The 24,388-nt window shown below is 35.0% G+C and overlaps 1 protein-coding gene across 7 annotated transcripts in view; it reads right to left on the bottom strand.

The window, feature by feature from the left end:
• LOC149574764 (uncharacterized) overlaps positions 1 to 24,388 on the bottom strand; it is a 99,960-nt gene that overhangs the window by 68,914 nt on the left and 6,658 nt on the right. For 4 of the 7 annotated variants that reach the window (XM_089814584.1, XM_089814589.1, XM_089814588.1 and 1 more), the window contains exons 2-4: positions 5,943 to 6,082; positions 5,633 to 5,714; positions 5,394 to 5,510 (exon numbers count right to left, since the gene is read on the bottom strand). In XM_089814584.1, the coding sequence (XP_089670710.1) occupies positions 5,394 to 5,510; positions 5,633 to 5,714; positions 5,943 to 6,055 (312 nt within the window). In that variant the 5' untranslated portion in view covers positions 6,056 to 6,082. The remainder of the gene's footprint in view (positions 1 to 5,393; positions 5,511 to 5,632; positions 5,715 to 5,942; positions 6,083 to 24,388) is intronic. The other 3 variants (XM_089814585.1, XM_089814590.1, XM_089814587.1) reach the window with 1 other exon arrangement.

Genomic DNA, 24,388 nt, shown 5'->3' with positions numbered 1-24,388 from the left:
ATCTCAACAACTTGAACTCTTTCTTTGTCCTCTTACTGTGTCAATATTGCACCAAATACTTATCATATCTCAATACTAGATCTCCAACTTTGCATCACAACGTTCCCTTTGATCGCTTACTCGCATTTACCAACTTCACATATTACTTTCACAATTTGCATTTGCACATCATACATACACTTATCATCACAAGGAAAATAACTTTCCATTATACCATGTCCTTAAAATAATTCATTGAGTTGTTCCCAATTAATTACAATAGGACCTCATTTAGATAATACAATCCATTACATCTTTTCATAATTACAAAATATTGTCGGCTCACAGTCTTTACAATTTTTCACACATGCGACCTCAAACTTTGCACACTCGCTGATGTCATCATCAAGATATCTACTCTCACTGTCTAACTTCGCTCATCACAATTCTATCCCTATTAGGAGATACAATCTAAACACCAAAAACCACTCCTCAGGTACTTTGTCTACACACTATCTTATGTAAATCACAAATAATTCTCACATCTTTGACTTCCTACACACACACTTTTCCATGTCATCAAAACACTGTAGAACATATCCTCAACTGCGCTTGACCTCATCATCAATACTCAATCCATACGACCTCGTTCTATGTCTGTTACTCTTGCAGTCTGTACAGAAACAATACTATGTTGACATCAGTAACAAACGTAGTCATGAATGCAACATGTTGATCTCCCAAATGTTCCAACAATGCTAGAATACTCCCCCATAGGAATATCGTCAGCATTCATGCTAACACACCACCTATCACTGGCCGAATAGGTACGCGTCCTGTACCACCATGGCTAAGGGTAAACAACTAGGCAAGCAAAAGTGTACATTGAACGACCATGAGCTATCCAGTTAAATTATGTATCATGTAATAATAAAAGAAATCACTAAGAATTAAATTGAATTATGAACAAGTTGGTACCTTAATAATTGTGTTTTTTGGTTGGAGCCTCCTGGTGTTTAAAGCATGTCCTAACATATCAACACCATGATACCTAAATATCTATACATGTATATGTGTATATACATAAACCAATTATATAAACAAGAATGTATATGCATACTTGATATTTGATGTATACTTAAGAAATATATGGTTGGGGTTTACACATGTACATGTATATATATATATATATATATATACAGACATATATAGACATATATAGATACCATGATGTTATGTATTAATACAATATTATTATTTCTTTCATCCTTGACCAATGCCTCACTTGTTTGCCTTGAGTGGCCACCCTGCTAATTATTTCTTATGTCATTACAGTGACCTTTTTAATATTAAATGTGTGTCACATATTTCGATGGCTCTTTGATCTTTATAACTTCTCCACCACCACCTTCTTGTTTCTTTCTTTTAACCAAGCATGAAACTGTTTATAGATATAATGAGACTTTTACCATTGGTATTACGTACCTTAGCAAATCCAAGCATTCAGAGCTCTGGATACCACAATTTTCACCACGGTTAGTTCTGCATATTCAATTATTCTTCCAGTCAAGAAATCTTGTTTATGCATTCATACTCCAACACGATAGCTTTGTCTATTACATCATTCCCGAGCCACGACAGTTCATGTTCTTCTTTTGATCGCACATAGTTCCTATACAAGTCTGCTGATGCTTGGAGAGATCATGTGACCACCTGTGCTGTGATTCCTTATTACCGATAATACAAGGGCTGCAAGTGCTAAGTCAGGTAGCAGAACTCACTAACCAGGTTATGTTTACATTTTAATGATTAAATTTCTGGGAAATTTACAATCTGAAAGACACATTTCTATTTTTCTTTCCAATGGTTGTGCAATAGTATTATTCACAAAGATCAAGTTGCCACCAGAAGGGGGTGAGTGTATTTCTTTAAAAAAAATGTCCTTAGGATCGATTACTGATATCCTATCAGAATTAGAGCAGAATAGTGGTTCATATCAGAATAAGTAATCCATACTAGAATATCGATGTCACAATTGAAGTATTGTTTTCACAACTGAATGTCATTTCATATTGTGTATTAATCTCATATCAAAATTATGATTTCATAACTGGACTGTGTTTTCAATGAATTCCATACCAGTGCAAGCTTATATAGGGACATTTTCCCATGTCCCTGAGATAAGGGCAGTACTCGTAAAGAGAAATAGTAATGAAAAAAAATGTGAGTGATATGAATCTTTGTTAAGCCATAAGCCCATGTTGGGTAGTATGTAAATGGCTGAGATATTTTATGCTTATTCAATCACCCCAAAAATTCATCCAGGAAGACCAGCATGGTCAAGACGAAGGGTGTGAATTGATAGCCACTGAAACTATGGAGTGTCTTTGTATGATAAAAGATAGAACAACAATAATCATATCTAAATAACTAAGTCAGCTCATGGTAGTCCAATGTTTAGATCTTATTGTCTAGACAAGTGGTGGGTTGATACTCTAAAACCGGGATGCTTAGTGGTTGGATAGGGTGTCCCATGTCTATTCCTGAGTAGGGATAGCCTTTCTGAGTAGAGATTGTGTGGGGATACTTAACGGTACGCAGTTCGGAGGTTAAACCCCTAACAATGATTCTCCTCTCCAACAAATGCCAAGGCTTGCACTAAGCAGAAATATGATCTGCATTCAAATATCCTCTGGCAACAGGTATTTTACTTATATGAATATGCAATTTCAACTTGAAGATATGTTAGATGTTTAATATCGATAATCGTTTATTTCTTTTCAGTTATTCTATTATAGCCGTTGGTTATCTTCCATCTAAATATGTAAGGTAGTTGTAAAATTGTCTTCATTTTGAAAAGTAACTCATCTTTATTTTCCTCAAGTAATGGTCGGTTATGATGGCAACTACATATATTGCATTTGTTTGTTAAATGCGTTTTCAATTGTTAGTTAAGGTAATTCAGTTAATCTGTTATGACCATTGATCTCTTTCATATGAACATGTAAAATAGTTGTTATAACTGCCATCTCATGCTCATGAATATGAAATAGTAACTATCTTCTATGATATGATAGTTGTTAGCTAGGACCCGGAAAAAGGGGATGTTAATTAGAATCTCTGCATGTATTTTCCTTATTTTTTATTTGCATCATCATGGTGCAGAGGAAAATATATCGCAAGTCAATTATGGACAAAGATATGTTGGCTCGTTAAAATCATCGTTGTAAAGAGCATGACGCCTAGGCAAGAACGACTCTCGGCTTCCAGTATGGGAAGGATTTTTAAAGTTCAGATAATCGTGATGCAACCCCAGCTATGCCTTACCATTGCATCCAGATATTCACGAAATTGATTTCTTATTCGGATAAGCCATAGGATTGGGGACACGCGGGAGGATTAAAATATAAATATCCATGTCCAGGATGCTGTGTGGAAGAACTTTTATCATCCAAGATTAGTTATTCAGTTCATCGAATAAGTTGAGTCGCAATTAGGTAGTATGAAGAGGTGTGTCTGTTCATTGCACATCTTTTCATTCGTGTATAAATATAGGATACAAAAGGCAAATGAGACACAACATTAGACATATGATTTGTGATTGTATAAAAATACAAGCACTCTGTGAGCAGATATTTAATCTTGTATGTATTATTCAGTATATCAAAATTACTTACTAGCAGGCAAACGAATAGATCTTTTTCCTTCATTAATCAATATGATCTTGTCCATTTGGAAGCAGAGGGATAAAGCATCATAAGCACAGCTCTGTCCTTTATGGTCATCAAAGCTGATTTGTGGATTGCTCACAGTTCGGTGTGTATAAGCATACTTTCTCATAGCATTTGGTGTGTGAAAATTCAAGGATTTTATGAAAGATAAGTCTTTTAGTTCCTTGTTTTGATTGGTCTTCCTGTCATAGAAGTCAAACCCCTTTCAGACTGACACTAAATTGCATATATGATTAAGTTCTTCTCATTCTGAATATTGTAGCAACTGATCACATTATACAGTCCAATCAAGTTCTATGTAAAAAACCGTGTTGTGAAATGACTCTATTGCCCAATAAGATAAGACATTGATTCATTGAAAGTTAGTCTTTTGTGTTGTAGTTGGGAATGGTAATTTATATCTGTCTCTATTTGTATTAATTTATTTATCTTATAAATCTCATAGCAACATTTTCATTTTAAACATTTTAACTTTCTAATTTCAAAACATTCATATTCAAAACACATTCCATTTAAAGTATATTCATCCTGAAGCAATTGGTGAAGTTTTGAAGTCAATATAATTTCAGCAACTTTCACATTTAAATAGTGCCCATCTAAAAAAAATCTTAATTTCTTGCCGTTTGGAAGATTTTTGTTGCACTTGTCATCAAGTTATCTGCTATAAAGCCTAAGGCCAAAGAAATTGTCTTGGGAGTAGGCACACCTGCCTTGGCCCTACCAAGCCAAAAGTGCAGAGGACTGGATCGGATTGATCAGTCTTGTCAAGTTGGCCTTTAACCAGTTAGAATCTCAGCATTGAGTTGGCAAGGCTCACAGGATTCCAATCTGTGATTTTGGGAACCAACATCCCCGCAAATAATGACAAGAGTGTATATATTATATAACGATGTAACTGCACAAACTCAAAGTTGCAGTGTACTCCAAAAATAAAATGGGGGTTTGAGACACCCCAGATAGGTCAAGGGGCAGCACCACCGCCACCAAGACCAATTTAGCACCTTGAGAACCACACAAAACTCCATGCCACACAACATTTTCTTGATTCTTTTAGATGCTCTAGATCCCTACAAATCACCTTTATTTTCCTTGAAACCTTTTTTCTCCCCAAACAGCAGTTTGCAACTCTCAAAATGTAAAATGAACTTAAATTGGGCTGGCAGTCCCTAATGGTTGAAAAACAACCAGCTTATCGTCAGTTTATCAGTGAAAATTTGGGATTTTATCGGCACTAAAATCCCAACTTATTGGCGATAAATTCAGCTATAAAGTTGTGTATTTCATTGCCACGCATAACTTATAGCAATAAAAGAACTTATCACCGATTTTATCTGTGATGTTTGGAACTGTGCTTTAGACATTGGGGAAAATGTTCATTTTCTTTAACATTTAGTAAGGTCAATTCATTTACAACGTATGCAATTCAAACAAAGAAGATCATGAAGAAAATGGAGCCAAATCAACATATAGGATATATTTCATGTGTTTCTCTAATCTAATATTATTATTGTTGACTAATTCAATTACCACCATATAGAAACCAAGACGAGTTAATTGAAATTCCTGTTGACAAAAAGGACCAGATTCTATACAGAATAAATGTAAAGAATTCAAAGAATGTCTGAAATTGTTGAGGAAATTTTGAAAAACAATTTTGTAAGAAAACAAAAATGTGGCACTTACAGCATGATAGGCATATGGAGCTTTGTTTTGGCGCTGGAAATGCTTCGCCATAATGGAAAATTCAATAGGGCCCCATTCCTCCTCTTCAAAGACATTACCCAGGGCTGATTTATACAACTGCTCAAAATCAAAACCGAAAATCAGTGTCAAGAAATATCTCAAACAAGAAATAGCCTTCAATACACCCTTGGGCTACATATCAGTAATCAAAAAATGTATTTAACAAGCCTTTTAGTAACCTTTGTGGTGTCAGAAAGAAGCTCTACACCAGCTGGGTAGGAGCTATAAAATTGATCTGCCCGTGAAATACCAGCCCTTGTGCTGTACAACACAATCTAATTTCTTGTAAATACCAAAAAATATTGTTTTCATTAATATAATAAATCACAGCAGATTGAAAAGAGGAAGTATGAAATATAATCCTGATATCTCTTGATTTCATCATCATCATACAATTCCTATGCAACCGTTCAAAATGTAAATGGGACAAGAATGTATTGAATCCTACATAAACAAGAAATTTCTGAAACTTCCAAAGGTAAGTCATACGTGTTGTTTGTGTAGGCATACACTAGGCCACTGAACAAGCAATATATTCCAAAATAAGAGGCCGCTCTTCTGAACTTCTGGATCTCCAGATAAGACTTCCATGTTCTCTCCATTTTCTCACTAGTTACTGGTCACCTGCACTAATTGTTTGAAAGTAGACAAACAAAAGTGGAGATTAATTATAGCATGACCAATTAACTGTAGAATTGACATAGACTTCCTCCTATCTTTGTGATGTCGCATAGTTCTATTATTAATAGAAAAAATCTGTAAGCAGAGGTTAATTGAGCCACCAGCATGGGGAAGGAAATTGAAACAAACTTCAAAAATCGAAAGAGACTTGGGTCAGTAAAGAAAAAATATGGTTAGAGCTTTAAAAACAAATAATTTATGGAAAAGGGAAATGGAATCTGTAATATCTTTTGCAGAATTAAGATAAGACCTGTTACATCCCTTCCTAGTGACCTTATTATATTACAACTATAATAACTAGATTCTGTGATATGTGACAATGGCTGTTAAAAAGATTTCAGTTAAATGTAGTTAAGTCAATTTTTTAAATGAGAATGGAAATGTTAAATTCTCTTAATTTTGGCTGTGGATTTGCATGTATATTCTTTCATGAAAGAAATTACATTTTTCTTATATGGAAAATAGGAAATGAAATTGTTGATACAACTTAAGACTATTTGGTAGTTGAGTTTATTCAATGGCATGGTATCTAATCCATTTGTGTCAATGATTGCAGGAGGAGAATCATCTTGGAGTGGAGGAAGTGTGTCATCAGTGTAGGAATCCATGAGAAAAGGTGAAATTCAGGAATGCCATCCGATCAAGAACCACAACCATTGCCACTTTCTTAGGAGGGGCTAGTGATAGCTGAGTGTCTAGGAGGTTAAGTGGTCCCTGGTGTTTGGTTGTTTTTTCGATTTAAACAACCACCTTAGTAATTATCTAATTAACTATCAATCTCTATCATCATTTGATTTCCAAGCAGGCATGTGAATGTTTTTATTTGTTGATGGAAATCTGTTTGCTATCTAATGATCGAATGATTTCACTGTTTCCTTATGCAATCAAGCTGTCTAAAATGATAGAGGCATGTCTGTAATTGCAAAACTTATATTGTGTGGCATGGAATCATATTTATATGTCTTTGAAGTACGTATTGATCATTGGATTTTCTATCTGCATCTGAGTCATAAGACATGCATTGTAACCTTATGCTTTGCATTGAGATTTGATTAGGGAGCACCATTGTTTCATTCTGTTTTTAAATCTGCAATATGATAAGACTAGTCATATTATGGCATCTCACTTAGCATTGAGTTCTTATTGGCTGCACTATAGCATCTTTATCAGCACTAAAATTTTTTTTTTTTATCAAAAAGTGACAGGGCACTTAAATATTAACTAGTTCAGGTAGCTCCTCAAAGAAAGAACTGTAAAGAAAAATCTGATTCCTGACCCAAGTACAAAATATACATATCCATATTTGGGAACCATCCTAAAGCAAAAACCTAACTAATGATCTCGTGATCATCTCCCCTTTTACATATGTTTGATTTAATAAACACCCCCCCCCCCCCCCCCCCCCAAAACAAAATTCCCATCTCACAACTAAATAAAGTTCAAATAATCCTAGCATAACTGTTACGAGAAAACAGAGGAGATCAAAACAGAAACTTGGAATTGTGTTGGAATTGTGTCAACTGCAGACGTAAATCGCCTAGTATCATGGTAATGCTCATCTGCACATTTCTATCACACATGCTACTTTCAAATCCAAAACTCCAGAACTCAAAGTGACTTGAGTCAGTGAAGAAAAAGTATGGTTAGAGCTGTAAAAATAAATAATTTATGGAAAAGGGAAATGTAATCTGCAATATCATTTGCAGAATTAAGATAGCCCCATTCTGTCCATGGAGAAGGAATAGTTGTTATGCAAGTAAAATTCATCCAACTTCTTAAAATTTAGAGAGAGAATAAAAAGACATAAACAAGTATCATGTTTTCAGTTGATCAATTTATCCCTCCAAAGTTTTGACTGCCTTTCACTGGAATGCATGTTGGTCCACTTGAATATCCGAACAAGCCTGCCCATCAAGAAACATTGTTATCATAGAAAATACTGAAAAGACTGCCATTGAATGAACCCATCTCCCTCCTTCAGAATGTTTTTTTTTTTTCATTCTTTCATTTGAAAACAAACTCAGTGGTACATCCCAATTTTTGACCCAATTTAAAATGTTCATATAGCCGTTGAGGTTTCATGTGAAGTCAGTTGACAGATAAAAATTAGTTATGATCTCATGAAATGGTAAGATGGGTAATCACTATAATTTCATATGAAGATGACAAGTAAGTTAATTGTTATGATACAATTATATTGTTATCTTGAAAACTTGTAAAATTGGTTATTCATCATGGAAGTGAATTGGTGGTTAACCGTTATGATGGTGTATGAATAATAACTTGTTGAGGAATGTGATATTCTCGTGGGAATTTCTGCCTACAGAAGCATGTTGAAAGGGGAAAGCATTGCCAAAAAGGAATTATGATAGAGAGCACCAACATCATTGGGCAAATAGGTATAGGCTGTGAACCACCATGGCTAAGGGTAAGTGACTAGGCAAACAAGAGTGTACATTGGACAGTACAATGAGCTACTTGGTCAAACATTTAAAAAAAACAGTGCACTTTTAAATATTTTGTTAAAGAGCAATTACCTCTTTGTTGATTTGAATCTCTCTCTCTCTCTCTAATATGTGTGTGTGTGTGTGATCACCTTGATACATGGATAACACCTATACTCATACATATATGTATATGAATATATATATATGGGCATGCAAATATGGAAGGGAAATAATGTTAGAAATAAATTGTATATTCTCTCTAAATCACATACATACATAAATATATGTACACATGGGTACACTTATAAGGATAATCACGTAACAAGATGATTTTATATATATATATATATATATATATATATATATAAAGTTATATCTTTCATGTTATCCAATAACTTCATTATTCTTTTTCCTTGATGTCATATGGCGACCCAAGCAAGTGAATGCCATGTGTTCATAACCGCAGAGTTTTTCCAAGATTCGTAAATCAAGATTTCATACCAACTGATGTTCTTGTTTTGAAACTAAGCAAGAGTTCTTATTTTATACCACTGTGGATGTGGTTTGGGGGAGCTCTTTTTCTCTTTTCTCTTGCTAAGTCCACAGAGCAACCATTCTAACATTAACACAGAAACATCTAGTAACTCCGCAGAACCGACATCATATTTCCTTCTTTCCATCTTACTCATTCCTCCTCATTCAGTTCTGCAGCCCTAATCTTGGCTCACGCGAAGGGGTTGGGAAGAACTCTCATATATTCGACTTCCGAGTTCAAGCGATGTTGCTTTGATACAATTAGATCATGTTTATTATATCTTGGTATGAGCGGCTACTACTATATGTCATTGTCGGGTTGGTTTTTCAATTATATATCAGAGAGCCGAACCTTAGGCCAGATAAGAATCTCTATCCATTATGCTATCTCTCTCATGTTATTATAATTCTTATGAGTTTTTATCCTTAAATTAGCTCTGAACTTCCAAGGAGCAGCAACCAAAGTACATACGGGTGCACACTATATTTCTGAGATGTGAATATATTTAGTGAGACTTTGTGATAGGGCCTCAAGAAATCTGGTAAAACTCTAGGGACTCACCAAGGCGGAAAGGCCTTAGATAATGGGTGAGGAGTGGTTCCCCTGCAAGAAAGAAACAATATGATCAGTCATTCCATAAATGATAAGAATCTTTAAATACAAATTACTTAAGTGTTAGCTTATGATTGTCCAAGTACACTCAGCTGCCAAGTCGAATGGTGAGATGATACTCTAAATACCAAGATGCTCAATTGTAGGATATGGTGTTCCCCATCTATTTCCAAGTAGGGAGGGTCTTTCTCGTTAGAAATTGTTTGGGGATAAGTAAGGTCCGTGGTTGGGTGGTTAAGCCCCTGACAATGTTTTCCCTCTCCACAAGATGGCAGAACATGCACAAGACAACAATAAGTTATGCATTCAAAACATTGTCGATAACAGGGATCTTACCTTATGATGGATTGATTTATATCATTGATTCAGTTATTTCCTTTAATGAAAGCAACTTTTCTTGTTAGTAAAATTGGTAACCAATTAGATCAGTTGATCTTCCAAGTGAACATGGAATATATCCATATGCAAGAGATAGGTTTATTTAATGGATTGTTAATTCAGTTTTTCATTTATGTGAAAAATAAATATGAGTGTATTTTTTTAACTGTATGTTATTGCCATAGTTAGCAATGGAAGGAGAAGGAATGATACAATGGTATTTGATGCCCTATAGTGGTTTTTGATGCCTTAAATGATACAATGGTATTCGATGCCCTAATTGATACAGTGGTATTTGATACCCTAATTGGTATAGTGGTTTTTGATGCCCTAAATGATACAACAGTATTTGATGCCCTAATTGATACAGTGGTATTTGATGGTATTTATCATTTTGATAAAGTGGTATAGCTATTTGTTCCTAAGTTGTATTTATGGACTAACCTAGACCTTACAGAAGCATCCCCAAACAGATTTCGGTATGAATTCTACGGTATGTAGATTTTAACTTCGGTGTTAAATTCATTGATGGTGTCTTCAATTGATACTTATGAAATTTCTGGTTAACTGATTGTAACCATTAATCCCATTCACATGAACATAACTGTCTAACTATTTTCTTATGAATATGAAGTAATAATTGTTTTTCTTTGATAGTTTAGTTGTTAGTTAAGACCTGGAAAAAGTGTTTGTTACACTCAAATCTTTGAGACAAGTGGGACAAGAAGAATATAAGAAGTTGCTACCTAAAATCCATCCCCATTACATGAGAGCAGTCATCCCTGGGTGTCACAGAATTCAAGGACATCCCAGGAATGCCTGCTAATGAGGCTGGATCTTCCAGAACAGGCAGTTGTCCCCTTCTTTTAATGTAAACTATAATCGTTTTTTTTCCAATTATAATGGAAAAAAGTGAAAGAGGCCCTCCCATGCCCCTTATAAACCCTAATCACATTATTTAAGTAATCCACTCATCCATTTCGCTGTCAACCACATTTGCCACAATCCCCTAACAAGGGGGAGAGAGTACGCACAATTTATGAATAAACACCCCCTACGTGATGCTAAATATGATGTTCTTCTACAAAAACTCAACTGGCCCCATAGGCACCTGGAAAATTTTGGATACGACAATTTGTATGATATGTTTTGATGTTTTCCAAAAAACGTGCTATTGGGATTATAGTTCATTATCCTCATTGTGCTGTGATCCTATGTTCATTAAGAGAACATATTGGATTGAAGGGCGGTATTGTTCAGTTGTTTAGTTCTACAGAGTAAAAGATTGGACAAGTCATATACCCAATGTTTCTATTCTTCTGCTAAATCAAAGGCCACTGAAGTTACTATGTAGACACTCTCTTGACTCTTTTACCATTCACTATAATCATTCTGTGTACTTTTGATGAAGAAAAAGGATTAAAAGACTAATTCAGATAACTGCAAGCTCACATTACAAACTTTAAAAATTCCATGTCTGCAATTTTTTTTCTTTTTTTTTTATTTTGTTAATTGACGCATGTTGAGTTGTCATGAATAATCAGAACAGATACAGTATTATCATTCTCCTCCATCTTATCTGTACAACAGTACATTAAAATCATTAAAATGTAGAGGCCAGAAACATAAGCATTATTAAATTTAAATTAAAAAAAGGTTGTGAACAACCATAACATGAGAGGAACTAACAAACTCCACCATTCATTATTATGATCAAAACTACCATCATCTGCAAGTGCAAGATGATTTTCTTGCCCAGCTGATTCTCCCAGATCAAGTGTCGATAGGATTTATATAAAAGAAATACCTAATACTCTAGTTTGTAATTCACTGCCTGTACAAGGAACCCCAAGTTCCAACAATTTTAATCATCAGTTCAGTGTTTTTGCTAAGTACACTTTCAACAGAATGTCTAGCTCTTGCCTTAGAATCAACCTTCATAAACTTTCAGAGATTTGTGTTTCTTGAGTAGGCAAAGCATGCTCATATGTAAGCCTGCATATCCTGAAATAGTTCTTCCCTTTAGGTGAAGCTTAAAATATATTTTCTCAGAACTTTTCTCTGCTGGCTCAGTGATGGAACTGATACTAAGCTTCTATTTAAGTATATTATTTGTCCTCCGGCATCAAAAAAGTTTGTTGCATAATTCTATGCTGGAGACTATAAATAAGTCAAGTACAGTGGAAATAACTCAAGGAACTGGAATAGCCTGCTTATGAAACCACAAAGAGAATTAACTTTATTTTGAAGTGAAAACAAACTTTGGCCTAATGTATTAGGGTGCAAACAGTGTATCTTACAAAGAGAACAAAAAGTCAATCCATGTCCTAGCAAATAATTGAATCACTCATACCACATTTCAAATTGACATTCAATCCTTTTGGAAACTTTAGTCATCTTTTCAAAGTTCTTATCTAAGCCTACTTTTTATAAAATGTTCAGCTTGTGCATTGAAATAAACGTCTTTAGATTTTCACAAACGAGTAATTCTAAAGCAGATGCAGAATACTTCTGTTGAAAACTGTCAACAACTAAGTCTTTCTCTCTATTAGAAAAGTCTGTTCCTTCCATCATTAAGCTTTGAAAATCTTCTGGACTGGCTTTATCAACTACATCCACTCCATCCAATAAAACTTACTGCATAATTTCTAGACCAGATGAAGCATGTTCATATGTGAGCAAGCATTGCCCGAAATAGTTCCCCCATTCAGTGTGAAGCATTACATATTTTTTTCTCAAAGATTTTCTCTGATGGCCTAATGATCACAAAGACATTAAAATCCAACTCAAAAAACATTATTTACCCTTAACCATTGATAATGTTTGCATCTGGTTATGATTCTACATCCAAGATGCTGAGTTGAGTACATTGGATATAATTCAAGGACCTGGAGTGGGTTGCTTTCAAGAACTGAAGAAAATCAAATTTCTTTTGAAGTGAAAACAAACTTTGGTTGACTATACCAGATTGTGCCTAGAGCATCTTACAAAGAGACCTGAAAGGCAATCCAAATCTAAGCAAATAATTGAATAGCTCCTGCAACCTATTGGATGTATATCCAATCCTTCTGGAAACTTGGTCATCTTTTCTTAGTTTTTGGCTAAGCCTGCTTTCAAAAAAGTGTTCAGCTTGTGCATTAAGATAGGGCTCTCTAAATTTTCCCAAAATTATAGCTTTTGAACAGATGCAGAATGCTTCTGTCGAAAGCAATTGACAACTAGGTCTTTCTTACTATTAGCTAATTTTCCTCCTTCCATCATTATGCTTCAAAAAAATTCTGTAATGGCTTTATTAACCACATCTACTCCATCCAATAACATAAAGAGAATATACTCTAAATTTTCTAGACTGGGCTTATTAACTACATGTACTCATCCAATAACATAAACTGATTTTTTTCTCAATCATCCATGCACAATGGAGTAATTTGCTTCACTTTCTTGAGATGTTTTCTTTATGAATGCAGAAAATTTTTGCTTTTGAAAAATCATTGCAACTGTATATTCAAGAAGCTTAATCAATTTACCCCTATAAAAATCAAGTTTTATGCTTGCCTCCGGTATAGTCCATCACTTGCAACATCTATCTCCATAGATTTAACTAGTTCAAGAATTAGAATTTTAGGACACATAAGGAAAATGTTGCAAATATATTCCTTCTATGTTCCTCAAATTGATGAAAATTCTATTATAGAGCATAGAGATTCTTCTGAACCATTGTTAAGGAAGTCACTCTTAGAATGAAATGACTGACTTATCTCATCTCAAGAGAAACCAAGGCCCACCAAAAGCATCAAGATTTCTAAAATAGTAACCTTGCCGTGTCGATTTATTTCCATCAAACAGAAAATCCTGTTTTTCTACAGTTGAGAACCATTCAAACCAATAATAATGTAATGTCCGCTTTTGGGATGATACTGCATCTTGCCCTAAAATCACAAATTCAATGGAATCTTGCATACTTATCAACATAAATCCTGGTTTATATCCTGCAGCCATGTTAGATATTTGAAATATAATTCACAAGATTATTCATTTATCTAAGGGTAAGGTATTCAACAACAAATATAAATGCATATACATCTATGTCCATACTCATCTCAAGCTACTTAGATAAACCATGCAACTTGCTGATCTTAGTAATTAAGCACCAAGGGTTCCATTTCCCTAAATCCACCATATTAGGGTTTTAAGAGGAAAGTCATCAAGGGTGCCCAGTTACTGTTCAACCCAATTAAGCCCAAGTGTGCCCAACATCTAGCCAAGACACTCGCACATTGACCCACAAGCAACAGGAACATCCACCTTGATGATTCCATCCCTTGGGGTGACCTACTCAATTCGAGGGAACCCAAGTCATTGAAGAAGACTGTTCAGCCCAATTCAGCCTAGGAACATGCAATATCTAACCAAGACAATTCGCCCCTTGGCCCCCAAGTGGCAGAAACATACACCTTGATAATTACATTCCTTGGGATGGACTAATTAATTTGGGGGAACCCATGTTTACCACTTTTCCCTAACATATTTTCCTCCATTCTACTAATGATTGTTTGTGACAATTTAAAAATAATAATTTATTTACTTATAGAAGCATAATAAAGTTTATTAATATCTTGAAAAGATATAATTAAAGAGTGTAGATATATACATAATCACATTTATCGACGTTGCATACACTAAGCATACATATGAAAAATATTCTAATGCATACCACAATATTTAATAGATCCGAATATGCCCATATTCTGAATTGCAGATCACGTTTCTAAAGTACTGATTTGTTTCCATCTTCATTGATGCTCTGCTCCAACATAGTCTTCTATCTTTATGTCTCTATGAAGAGAGACGACCCTTGGAGGTTGCTGATCTTTAAGAATGGTCATAACCTTTCTTAATGATGCCTATATGGTTTCTTTTTCCTTCATACCAATCATCGCTCCTAAAATAATAGAATTGCTGTTTAATATATTGTTGCTCGTATCAATTGATGTCCTCTAAGTGATCATTACTGCCCATTATCATCCTTATTCAATCACTTCCTTTCATCCTTCTTATAATCATTGGCTTAGAATATTACTTCCAACAGAAAATTGTGAAGTCTTATAGAACAATGATCTCCTTGATCATTGATATCTTTCTCCATGGCAAGGGCATTGACAGTCTGCCCCAAGATTGCTTGACCTCAAGCAATTGATAGTTTAACCATTTTTTTCAATGTGAGGGACCCTAAACTAACTCATGAAGGCTTGTAATCTTTAGGTCCTTAGATTTGATTAGGTTCAACATTTGCATAATATCATATATATCTCTGAACATTAAGGCAAGAACTTATATACTAAGATGAGGATTCGAAACATGACATACATTTATGCAATGTTCTATGAAGTTGTTTCCCTTCATTGGCCAAAGGAACCTCAGGGTTTCTCTGGAGTAATTCCAATTAACATATTACAATCTTTACTGTTGAGATTGGTTGGATTATTTGTTATTGATCTTGAGGATATAAGGGTGTAGCAACTACTTAAACCATCTTGATTCCAACTTTCTAGTTGATTGTCAACACTTGATTATTGTCCTTGCTTCTTTAACTGAATGTTGCTGAGACCTTCTTCAATGAACCTTTTTCTTTTGCTAGGTTTTTCTTTTCTTCTTCTTGTGCTTCCTCGTCAAACAATGCCTCTATATTATGCACTCGGCTTCTTTTTCCATTTATATGTCCCAGCTCTTATTTCTTCTTGCACTTCAAACATAATTTTTTATTTTTTAGGTATTTTCAGTTACAATTATGTCATATGCACCCATTCATCCTTGCATTTGAAGCACATTTTTTCTCTTTAACCTTTTCTTGTTCGCATTGCACAAACATGTCCATACTCCTATTCACCCTTACAATTGAAACAGGCATTTTTCCTTGGAAGCTTTTCTCGTTCACCTCTAGAAAGAAATTTTCTCTTATGCCCATCTTCCTTGTAGAAGGGTTTATCTTTTGATGATATATTTTTAGAGCAACTTTTATCTTATGTTTTGGTGGTATCAAGTCATATGGCTTTTAGGAATGCACCTTGGAGTGGTAAGATCCAAGGCACTTAGTAGGCCCTGAGTAGATTCTAAAATTCCGTCTATATTGTTGATGTGAGTTTTGTTCCACTACAACATGCAGAATCAAATACTTAATGTTTCAAAGAGAAACACCAAACACTCGATCCTCTCTTGATATAAGGTCATCTCTCATGCTAAGCTTGCAAAATCAGATCATGAAATGACTTTAAGGTTCCTTCTTAATTGTGGACTTCACTCAGTTTTATAATGTGATATGTTGGTTATCACAAAGGGACTTACGCTATTCAATGGATATCAACCCTTGCACCTCTAAAGATTTGGATTTACAATGTGCAATGAAAATATAAGTTTCTCCACTTCAACTTAAACTTCTAACCACTACTTCTACTATGAATGCAAGGAATCATGGATGAACTTGGACTCTACTAGATGTAATCTCGCCAACAACTCCACCCACCTAGTGCAAGCTTCTAAGGAACGATCTAATGGTTTCCACATCAATACCTACCCTCTCTAATCCCATCAATGGATGCAAACTAAAGATTGGATATCAATTGAAGTTAAGTGCTCAATCATCGGCTTACCACACAAGGCACCCCTACCATCAGCAAGAGGCTAGTGGCCCAGATTTGTCGAGCCATTCAAGCGAACATCCACAACGACTTCCATCCAACTAAACTACTTCTAAACAACATGAAATAAAATCCAAGCTAAGTGAGGAAATGTGGATCACCATGCAAGACACAACAATGAAAAGTAGAACAAATTTGCCATTATATTAGCAACAATTCTCCAAAAAGTCCTTTACAAATGAGAGTAGGCAAGGTTTATATAGGAGCCCCAATTATAATGAATGGCCAAGATTGATTTGAAATCATGGGCCCAGATCAATCTACATAAGCCCTAATTAGGGTTTTATAACCACCTACTACAAATATTAAATGCTCACCCAATTACAATTAAGCACCACTATGTGGGCCAATTAGAAAATTACAATGTCCCCATGGGCCAATGAAAAAATTCAAATTCATAACAACTGGACAAGGATGAATGACAGGTGGATCCATGAGAAGAAAGCCCATTGTAGACAATGCCACCTCATCATTTTGGGAAATGTGTTCCTTATCTTGCAAGGCAAACAACCAATTGTAAATAATTATCAAATATTAAATAATAATTGCAACTAAAATTTAGAAAATCATCACAACTTTCCCATTTAATTTTCAATTAATCAAAATAATAATTTAATGGGGTAATGCAAATTTTATTGGAAAATATTTAATAATTACCATTTATGATTTATTTTAAATTAAATTAAATTTTCATTTGTTAAAATAGATGTCATTTGGATAATTCCAATACAACAATGGATAAATTAATTAATTCATTAATAGCCAATCCATATTTTGCAAAATCGAGGTAAATTTAAATCTTGTCTTAATTTAAAACCCATTTTTTATTTTTTTATTTTATTTTCTTTCTAGTTTTCATCATTTTTTCTCTCCTCAAAATTTTTTTTTTTTTTTAACTTTAATAAATGGGTCTTACCTCAATTTCGAAATTAATTTCTTTATAAATATTTAATCCAAGGCATTTAATCCCCCATGCTCATACATTATTTCCTAAGGTTGCTTTGCCTCGAATTTTGTGCCCAATGTCATATATAAAAGAGGCTACACCCTTTTGCAACAAGCTTCTATGCTCAACTTCCCACTTAAAGGTTCAAAGATCCTTAATCTAAAATCAGACAAAATTATCATAGGTAGAAAATCAAGTTCCAACTCAAGATGAAACAACATCTACTTGGGTAGTGAAACACATCTCAGCTAAGCTGAGACAACTTTTACTTGGGTAGCAAAACACATCTAGGCCAAGATAAGACTGTTAGAGTAATTATTTGTTTACACTTATTAATAAAATCACTTTGGTTTAATTAATTAAGTTGCCTATTACTCTAGTTTTCTTAAGCTATCTCGTAGGTGCATATAATTAATATTTTATATTAATTATAATGTGCAACCTAGCTTTTTTAGGCTTTAGGTTAACCTTTTCGAATTTCGATCTCCTTTATAACGATTGATCTCTTTGTAATTCATTGAATCCGTTGAATAATTTTTTTCTTCATCTGAATACAATTTTGCATGTTTTTCAGATCAAACCCTTGCCTCTTCTTGTCTTTTTCTTCTCCGTGACAAGTTTTGTACATGCAAGTATTCTTGGGCTTCGTGGATTTGATTGGCATATTTGCTCAAATCCTACATATTATCAGAGCCAGATCTGTTGTACCTTGTTCGGTATTTGGAAAAAAAGGGAGAACAAGGGTTTGGCAGATCAAATTTGGTGTTTTTTCGAGTTTTTTTGAGAAAACAGGGGGGGTGACTGATTTTCGGAGCAGTTTGAGGCCAAACGGACATCACAGATGGATTCAGAAGGCATCAAAACTCCCGTTTCCATATAAAATTTGTCCAATTTAGACAACGTTGATCTGGGAGGCAAAAAAAAAATTGTCGAGCAGGGCCGTACGGCCTCTGCACACAATCCGAGGCAGAATTTTACCAAAAAAAATGCAAGAAAAATAATTTTCACACGGTTTTAACCATAGCGGTTAGCAAACCGTAGCGGAGCTGCTAGCAGTCACCGCTAACGGCCACCGCTAGCAATTACCGCTGGCAGTCCGCCGCAACTCCACCCTCCCTCCACCCGACCACCACCCAGCTGCCGCTCCACCAACGGTGCAGGGGTGGTGCGGGATTTTTTTTATTTTTTATTTATTTAAAAATAATAATTTTTCATGCATTCCAGAGGCCCTGTTGGTTTTTTCTTCGTAACTTGAGCATACAAACGTATTTTTTTGATCTGAAAAATGTGCCAGAAAGCTGGTTCCGAGACGAAGATATTGGTTAGGTGTTTTTGGGTTTTGATGCAATTTGGTTGCCTGTTTTGGTAGTCAAAGCCTGATGTTCTATTTTGCACTCCGGGAGGCATATCTTGAGCATCCGATCTCCGATTTGGGACTTCTTTATATCGTTGGAAAGTTGTTTCTGTGCTCTTTTCAATGATGTTGGTTGTTGTTCTAGATTCTGCTCTAGGCACATTCTATTCAGTCTTCTGTGTTTTTGCATTCTGGTGGATATCCTAGCTATTTTAGGTCCAGGGATCGATTTTGTTGCTTCAGATGCTTTAGTTTGGGCTGTACTATCTTTTGTATCAATCTTATGTCTTTTTTGATCATTGTTGATATCATTTGTAAGCATATTTTTGCAAACACACTGAGATAAAGTGTCACTCCCTTTGTTTCAGGATCTTTTTCATCATTGTGATTCGTTGTACTCGCACTATTAAAAAGTGTCATGGGGGGGATAGTTGATTGTCGTTTAGGCCCTCTTCCTTTGTCAAGTGAGTGTCCCTTCCACGACATTAACCCCATGATGTGTCGGTGACACGTGCCTTTATAAGTGTCTGTACCTCACTCTCAATGTGCCTGGTTCTTGTGTTGTAGGAGTTTTTTGGCCCACCTTTTTAGTTGCCTATCACCTCACCCTGTTTTCATTAAGGGCGGGTTATTCTGTTGTTTTAATGCTTCCTTAGTTCAATGGTTCGTTAGTGTGAGCTATGTATTTAGTACCTAATCCTATATAATAGGCAATTGCAGTGGCTGGCTACCTATGCATTTCGGTGAGATGGATCATCTACCATATAGACACTCTTGGTTCATGCCTTCTATTTTCCATGGAGGTTCTACAGATCAGCAGTTTCTTTTTGACAGAGTTTGTAACTTCTTCATGCTTCAATGGTTCTCTTCATGATCTCTCTTTGTTCTTATCTTCTAAAACATTCTTTGCTATCTCTTTTTTTATTAGGGTTTTTTCCATGTGGTTTTCTCTATTTCTCCGATTTACAGCGATTTCCTTGTATTGTGTACCTCATCAGGCCTTGTTGCTAGGACCCATTTTCATGCTTTCATAGTTGTGCTAGGTTAGCTTACCTCCTGAGCTTCGCTTAAGGGGGGGTGTTAAAGTAATTATTTGTTTACACTTATTAATTAAATCACTTTGATTTAATTAATTAAGTTGCCTATTACTCTAGTTTTCTTAAGCTATCTCGTAGGTGCATATAATTAATATTTTATATTAATTATAATGTGCAACCTAGCTTTTTTAGGCTTTAGGTTACCCTTTTCGGGTTTCGATCTCCTTTATAAGGATTGATCTCTTTGTAATTCATTGAATCCATTGAATAATATTTTTTTTCATCTGAATACAATTTTGCATGTTTTTCAGATCAAACCCTTGCCTCTTTCTTGTCTTTTTCTTCTCCATGACAGGTTTTGTACATGCAGGTATTCTTGGGCTTCGTGGATTTGATTCGCATATTTGCTCAAATCCTACAGAGACAACCTTTACTTGGGTAGCGAAACACATCTCGGCCAAGCTGAGACAACTTTTACTTGGGTAGCGAAACACGTCTGGGCCAAGCTGAGACAACTTTTACTCAGGTAGCGAAACACGTCTTGGCTATGTTGAGACAACTTTTACTTGGGTAGTAAAACACGTCTTGGTCCAAGATGATTTTTATACTTAGCCAATTTTAGCTCTCCTTTAGCAATACTCCCAATTTTGTTCCATCTCCCAGACTTAGCTAGATCCCTACTTCAACCTGAACAAAAATCTATCCTTTCTGAGCTTATGCCCAATGCCAAAACTTTATGACCCAACCACTGCCACAAAAGCTTAAGAAGAAAACAAAAGAGGGGGTCCCCATTTGCAATAGGGCGATGGTGTGAAAACCTCACAGCATATATATAGGTAGTGAATCTCTTTTCAGTTATTCTGAAACCATGACAAAGGGCTTTTGGGTTTCTATTGCGTAGTCCTTAATGGTCCCTTCTTGCCTTAATTGAGTTAATTCTTTGGAATACCTCTTTAGGTGTTTTTTATCAAATTGTTCAATGAGTTTGTTCGTGAAATTGTCATAGGATGTTACAATTTGATGGCCTTGCATAGCCAAACCATGGAGCCACCAATCGTGAGCAACCCCTTCTAGATGGAGGATGGCGAATATGATGGCATATTCTTACATCACAAGGTTAAGAGCTATTTTTGTATCCAATTTATGGATCCACGAGTGAGAGGTGACCTTCCCCAACAAATCAAACTTTGCAAGAGTTATTTTACCTATTTTGTGATGTAAGATTTTGTTAGGTTGACCCATTTCCCTTCTTAGGTGAATTCTTGATCTCACCTCTCAAAATTATTTAAATGGAATGTTTCTCCTAGTTTTGGGATCAAGTTTTGAATATGATTCCACCAGTTTCTCTAAGTTATGATTTGGTGCATTTAATTTTTATTCTTGAGCTAGCCCTTCTCTCGGTATGAAGGAGGGTCTCATTTTTCTTAATGTTGACCTTAGTGGGGTTTTATCATTTTAGAAGGATTTGAGTTGATATCCCTTCCATTATTTTGGTTGGGTCAAAGGTTATTGTTGTTCACATTTTGGATGGCTTGGATAAGTAGTTAAGTTGTTTTCTAATTTTGCTCCATGAGAACTTGAGTTTGTTTTTTGTTTCACTCTACAAAGACCCTCAATTCATTTCCCTTTTGTTCATCCGTTTTATTGTTCTGAGTTGAACTATCAATGGATGTAAGTTTCTTCTCCTCTCTAGAAGGCTCTTTGAGCTATTTGACTAGGTTGTATCCGCTATCTTTTGTTCCGCAAGCTAGCGAGAACGATCCTCTAATACCAATCATAATGGACCCTTTTGGGATGACCCTGGATCTTTCCTCTAAAATCACAAATCCAATTAAAATAAGAAACAAAATATAGGGTTAGGGACTCAACAATAAACATAAATATGTATAAATCTATGTCCATAATTATCTTGATCTACTTAGATAAACCATGCAATTTTTTTATTTTAGAAATTAAGCTAATTTCCTTAAATCAAGGATAATAGGGTTTGGAGAGGAAAGACATAAAGGGTGCTCAGTTAGCTTTTAGCCCAAGAGTGCACAGTATCTAGCCAAGACAACTCATCCCTTTGCCCACAAGTGGTAGGAACATTCACCTTGATGATTTCATCCCTTAACGTGACCAAGTTAATTCGAGGGAACCTAGGTTAGTGAAGGAGATTGTTCAACCCAATTAAGCCCCAAAACGAACATCTAAACAAGACAACTCACCCCTTGCCCACAAGCAGCAGGAACATCTTGTTACATCCCAATTTTTGACCTAATTTGAAATATGGTCGTTGAGATTCACATGAAGTCAGTTGGCAGTTTAATTTGTTATAATCTGGCGAAATGGTAAGATAGTTAGTCGTTACGATTTCATGTGAAGATAACATGCTAGTTGATCATTAATCACGAATTCATGGAATTGAGATGAAGGTTAACCGTCATGATTATTTATGATTAAATAATTTATAATTTAATTATGGAGAATTTCCTTGCAGGAAACACGCCTAAGGGGTGGAAGCATTGTCAGAAAAGAACTAGGCAGGAGCATCACCATCACTAAGCAAATGGGTTGAGGACCTGGCGAATTGAAACAGGATACATCTACGAGACTAGCATGAGTTATTTAAAAAAATAATTTAAATAAAATAATTGGGTTAAAATATAAAATTTATCTCAAAGGATTTTAATTTATCTTTCATCATATTATTTTAATAAATATTTATAAATGTGCATATAATATAATAATGAGTTGGCACCATTATAATTTAATAATTAATAAAGTGATGTTACATGTACATATAAGATTATAATAATGACAGAATTATAATAACATTTGAATTATTATAATTTTCGAATTATAATCTTCCAACTCTATTCTTTCTTTTTAATATTTTTGCTTTTAATCGATTAACACTTGGCATAATTAGTTTGATTTTTGGCAATTCAAATTGTTTTATAATCTTTTCAACTTCTCTTCCAACCTTTTTATTTCTCTTATCTTTAGATTTATGATGTATTCGAATGGTCATCTTGGAATGTGAATGGTTTATAATCTTGTAAACTAGCGGAAGCCAAGAAGTCACGTATTCTCTTATTTATTTGAAGTCGTGGGTGGAAGGGGAGATCTTTTTGAAGCACCCGAACAGACTTCTTGAAAAATGTATGTAAGCCAAGGAGTCTCGGCTTAGCTATTAAGGATCCATGATCGGGATTGAAGGGAGGTCTCTCTCTCACATTCTGGGTTCTCTCCACCATTTTCATTGCGCTGAATACTCTTTCCTTACCACCGAACATCGTGCTATTTATACTTCCGAATCCTTGCATTTATATCAAAAATCATCTGTTGTTGATACCAATACAACCTCTAGTGCCAGAGTGAAGCCGGAACCAAGCTTCAAATTTGCGGGAGATCAAGTTGCAATCGGACTCGTTGGTCATACTCTTGTTTGGTAACCTTTAATAAACCGATATAGTAGTGTTTGCAATGGCAAGATTTATACTTAGAAACAATGATAGATATGGAACCGATTGTATCTGAATTTAGTCAAATGTAACTAAATGCATACGAATTTCCATCCCTTATTCTTTTATTCTGCTCTCTCTCGCTTTGATTCGACATGTTCTCCTCAGCCGATTAAGACTGATTAATAGAAATAATCCAATATGCTATCTATTGTTGTCTGAGGTATTCATGATGCCAATCTTTAATGATTTTGAGCTTACATCAAATATGCAGCCCGTTGAAACAGAGATAATTATGATTGTCAAACAAATCCATGTGATTGTAATATAATTCCTGGCTTGAAATCAGAATATTGATTCCATAGTAGAATTTAGATTTTATCTCAGAACTTTGTTTAAAAAGGCGGTCATATCAGAGCAAGCTTATAGAAAAGTATTTTCCATACGCCTCTGAGATAAGGGGTAGTACTCTCAAGAAGAACCAGTAAATAATTTTAAAAGCAATTTAATCTTTGCTAAGCCATAGACCCAGGTCAGGCACACTATGGCTGTGAATATAAAATGTATCTGTACTCTTATGATAAAAAAGTATTATGAATCTTCTGTTGAAGCCAAGAAAAGCATAATACGGATCCATAACCGTTACACCGTTGGATATTAGACTTAAACAATCAAATTCTGGAATCTTTAAACAACATGATCATGTAATCATAGATTGTGAAATGTTGGATGCATGTAATCTTCTTGTATAATTGGCAAAACTAGTTGTTCTGAGAATTCCTAACACCTGGGACTCACCCG

This window comes from Cupressus sempervirens, chromosome 2 (genome assembly GCF_028749045.1).
Source record: "Cupressus sempervirens isolate cs-2001-9-10 chromosome 2, ASM2874904v1, whole genome shotgun sequence".
In the NCBI taxonomy this organism is placed as follows: domain Eukaryota; kingdom Viridiplantae; phylum Streptophyta; class Pinopsida; order Cupressales; family Cupressaceae; genus Cupressus; species Cupressus sempervirens.
This window is presented reverse-complemented; position numbering and strand designations above follow the sequence as displayed.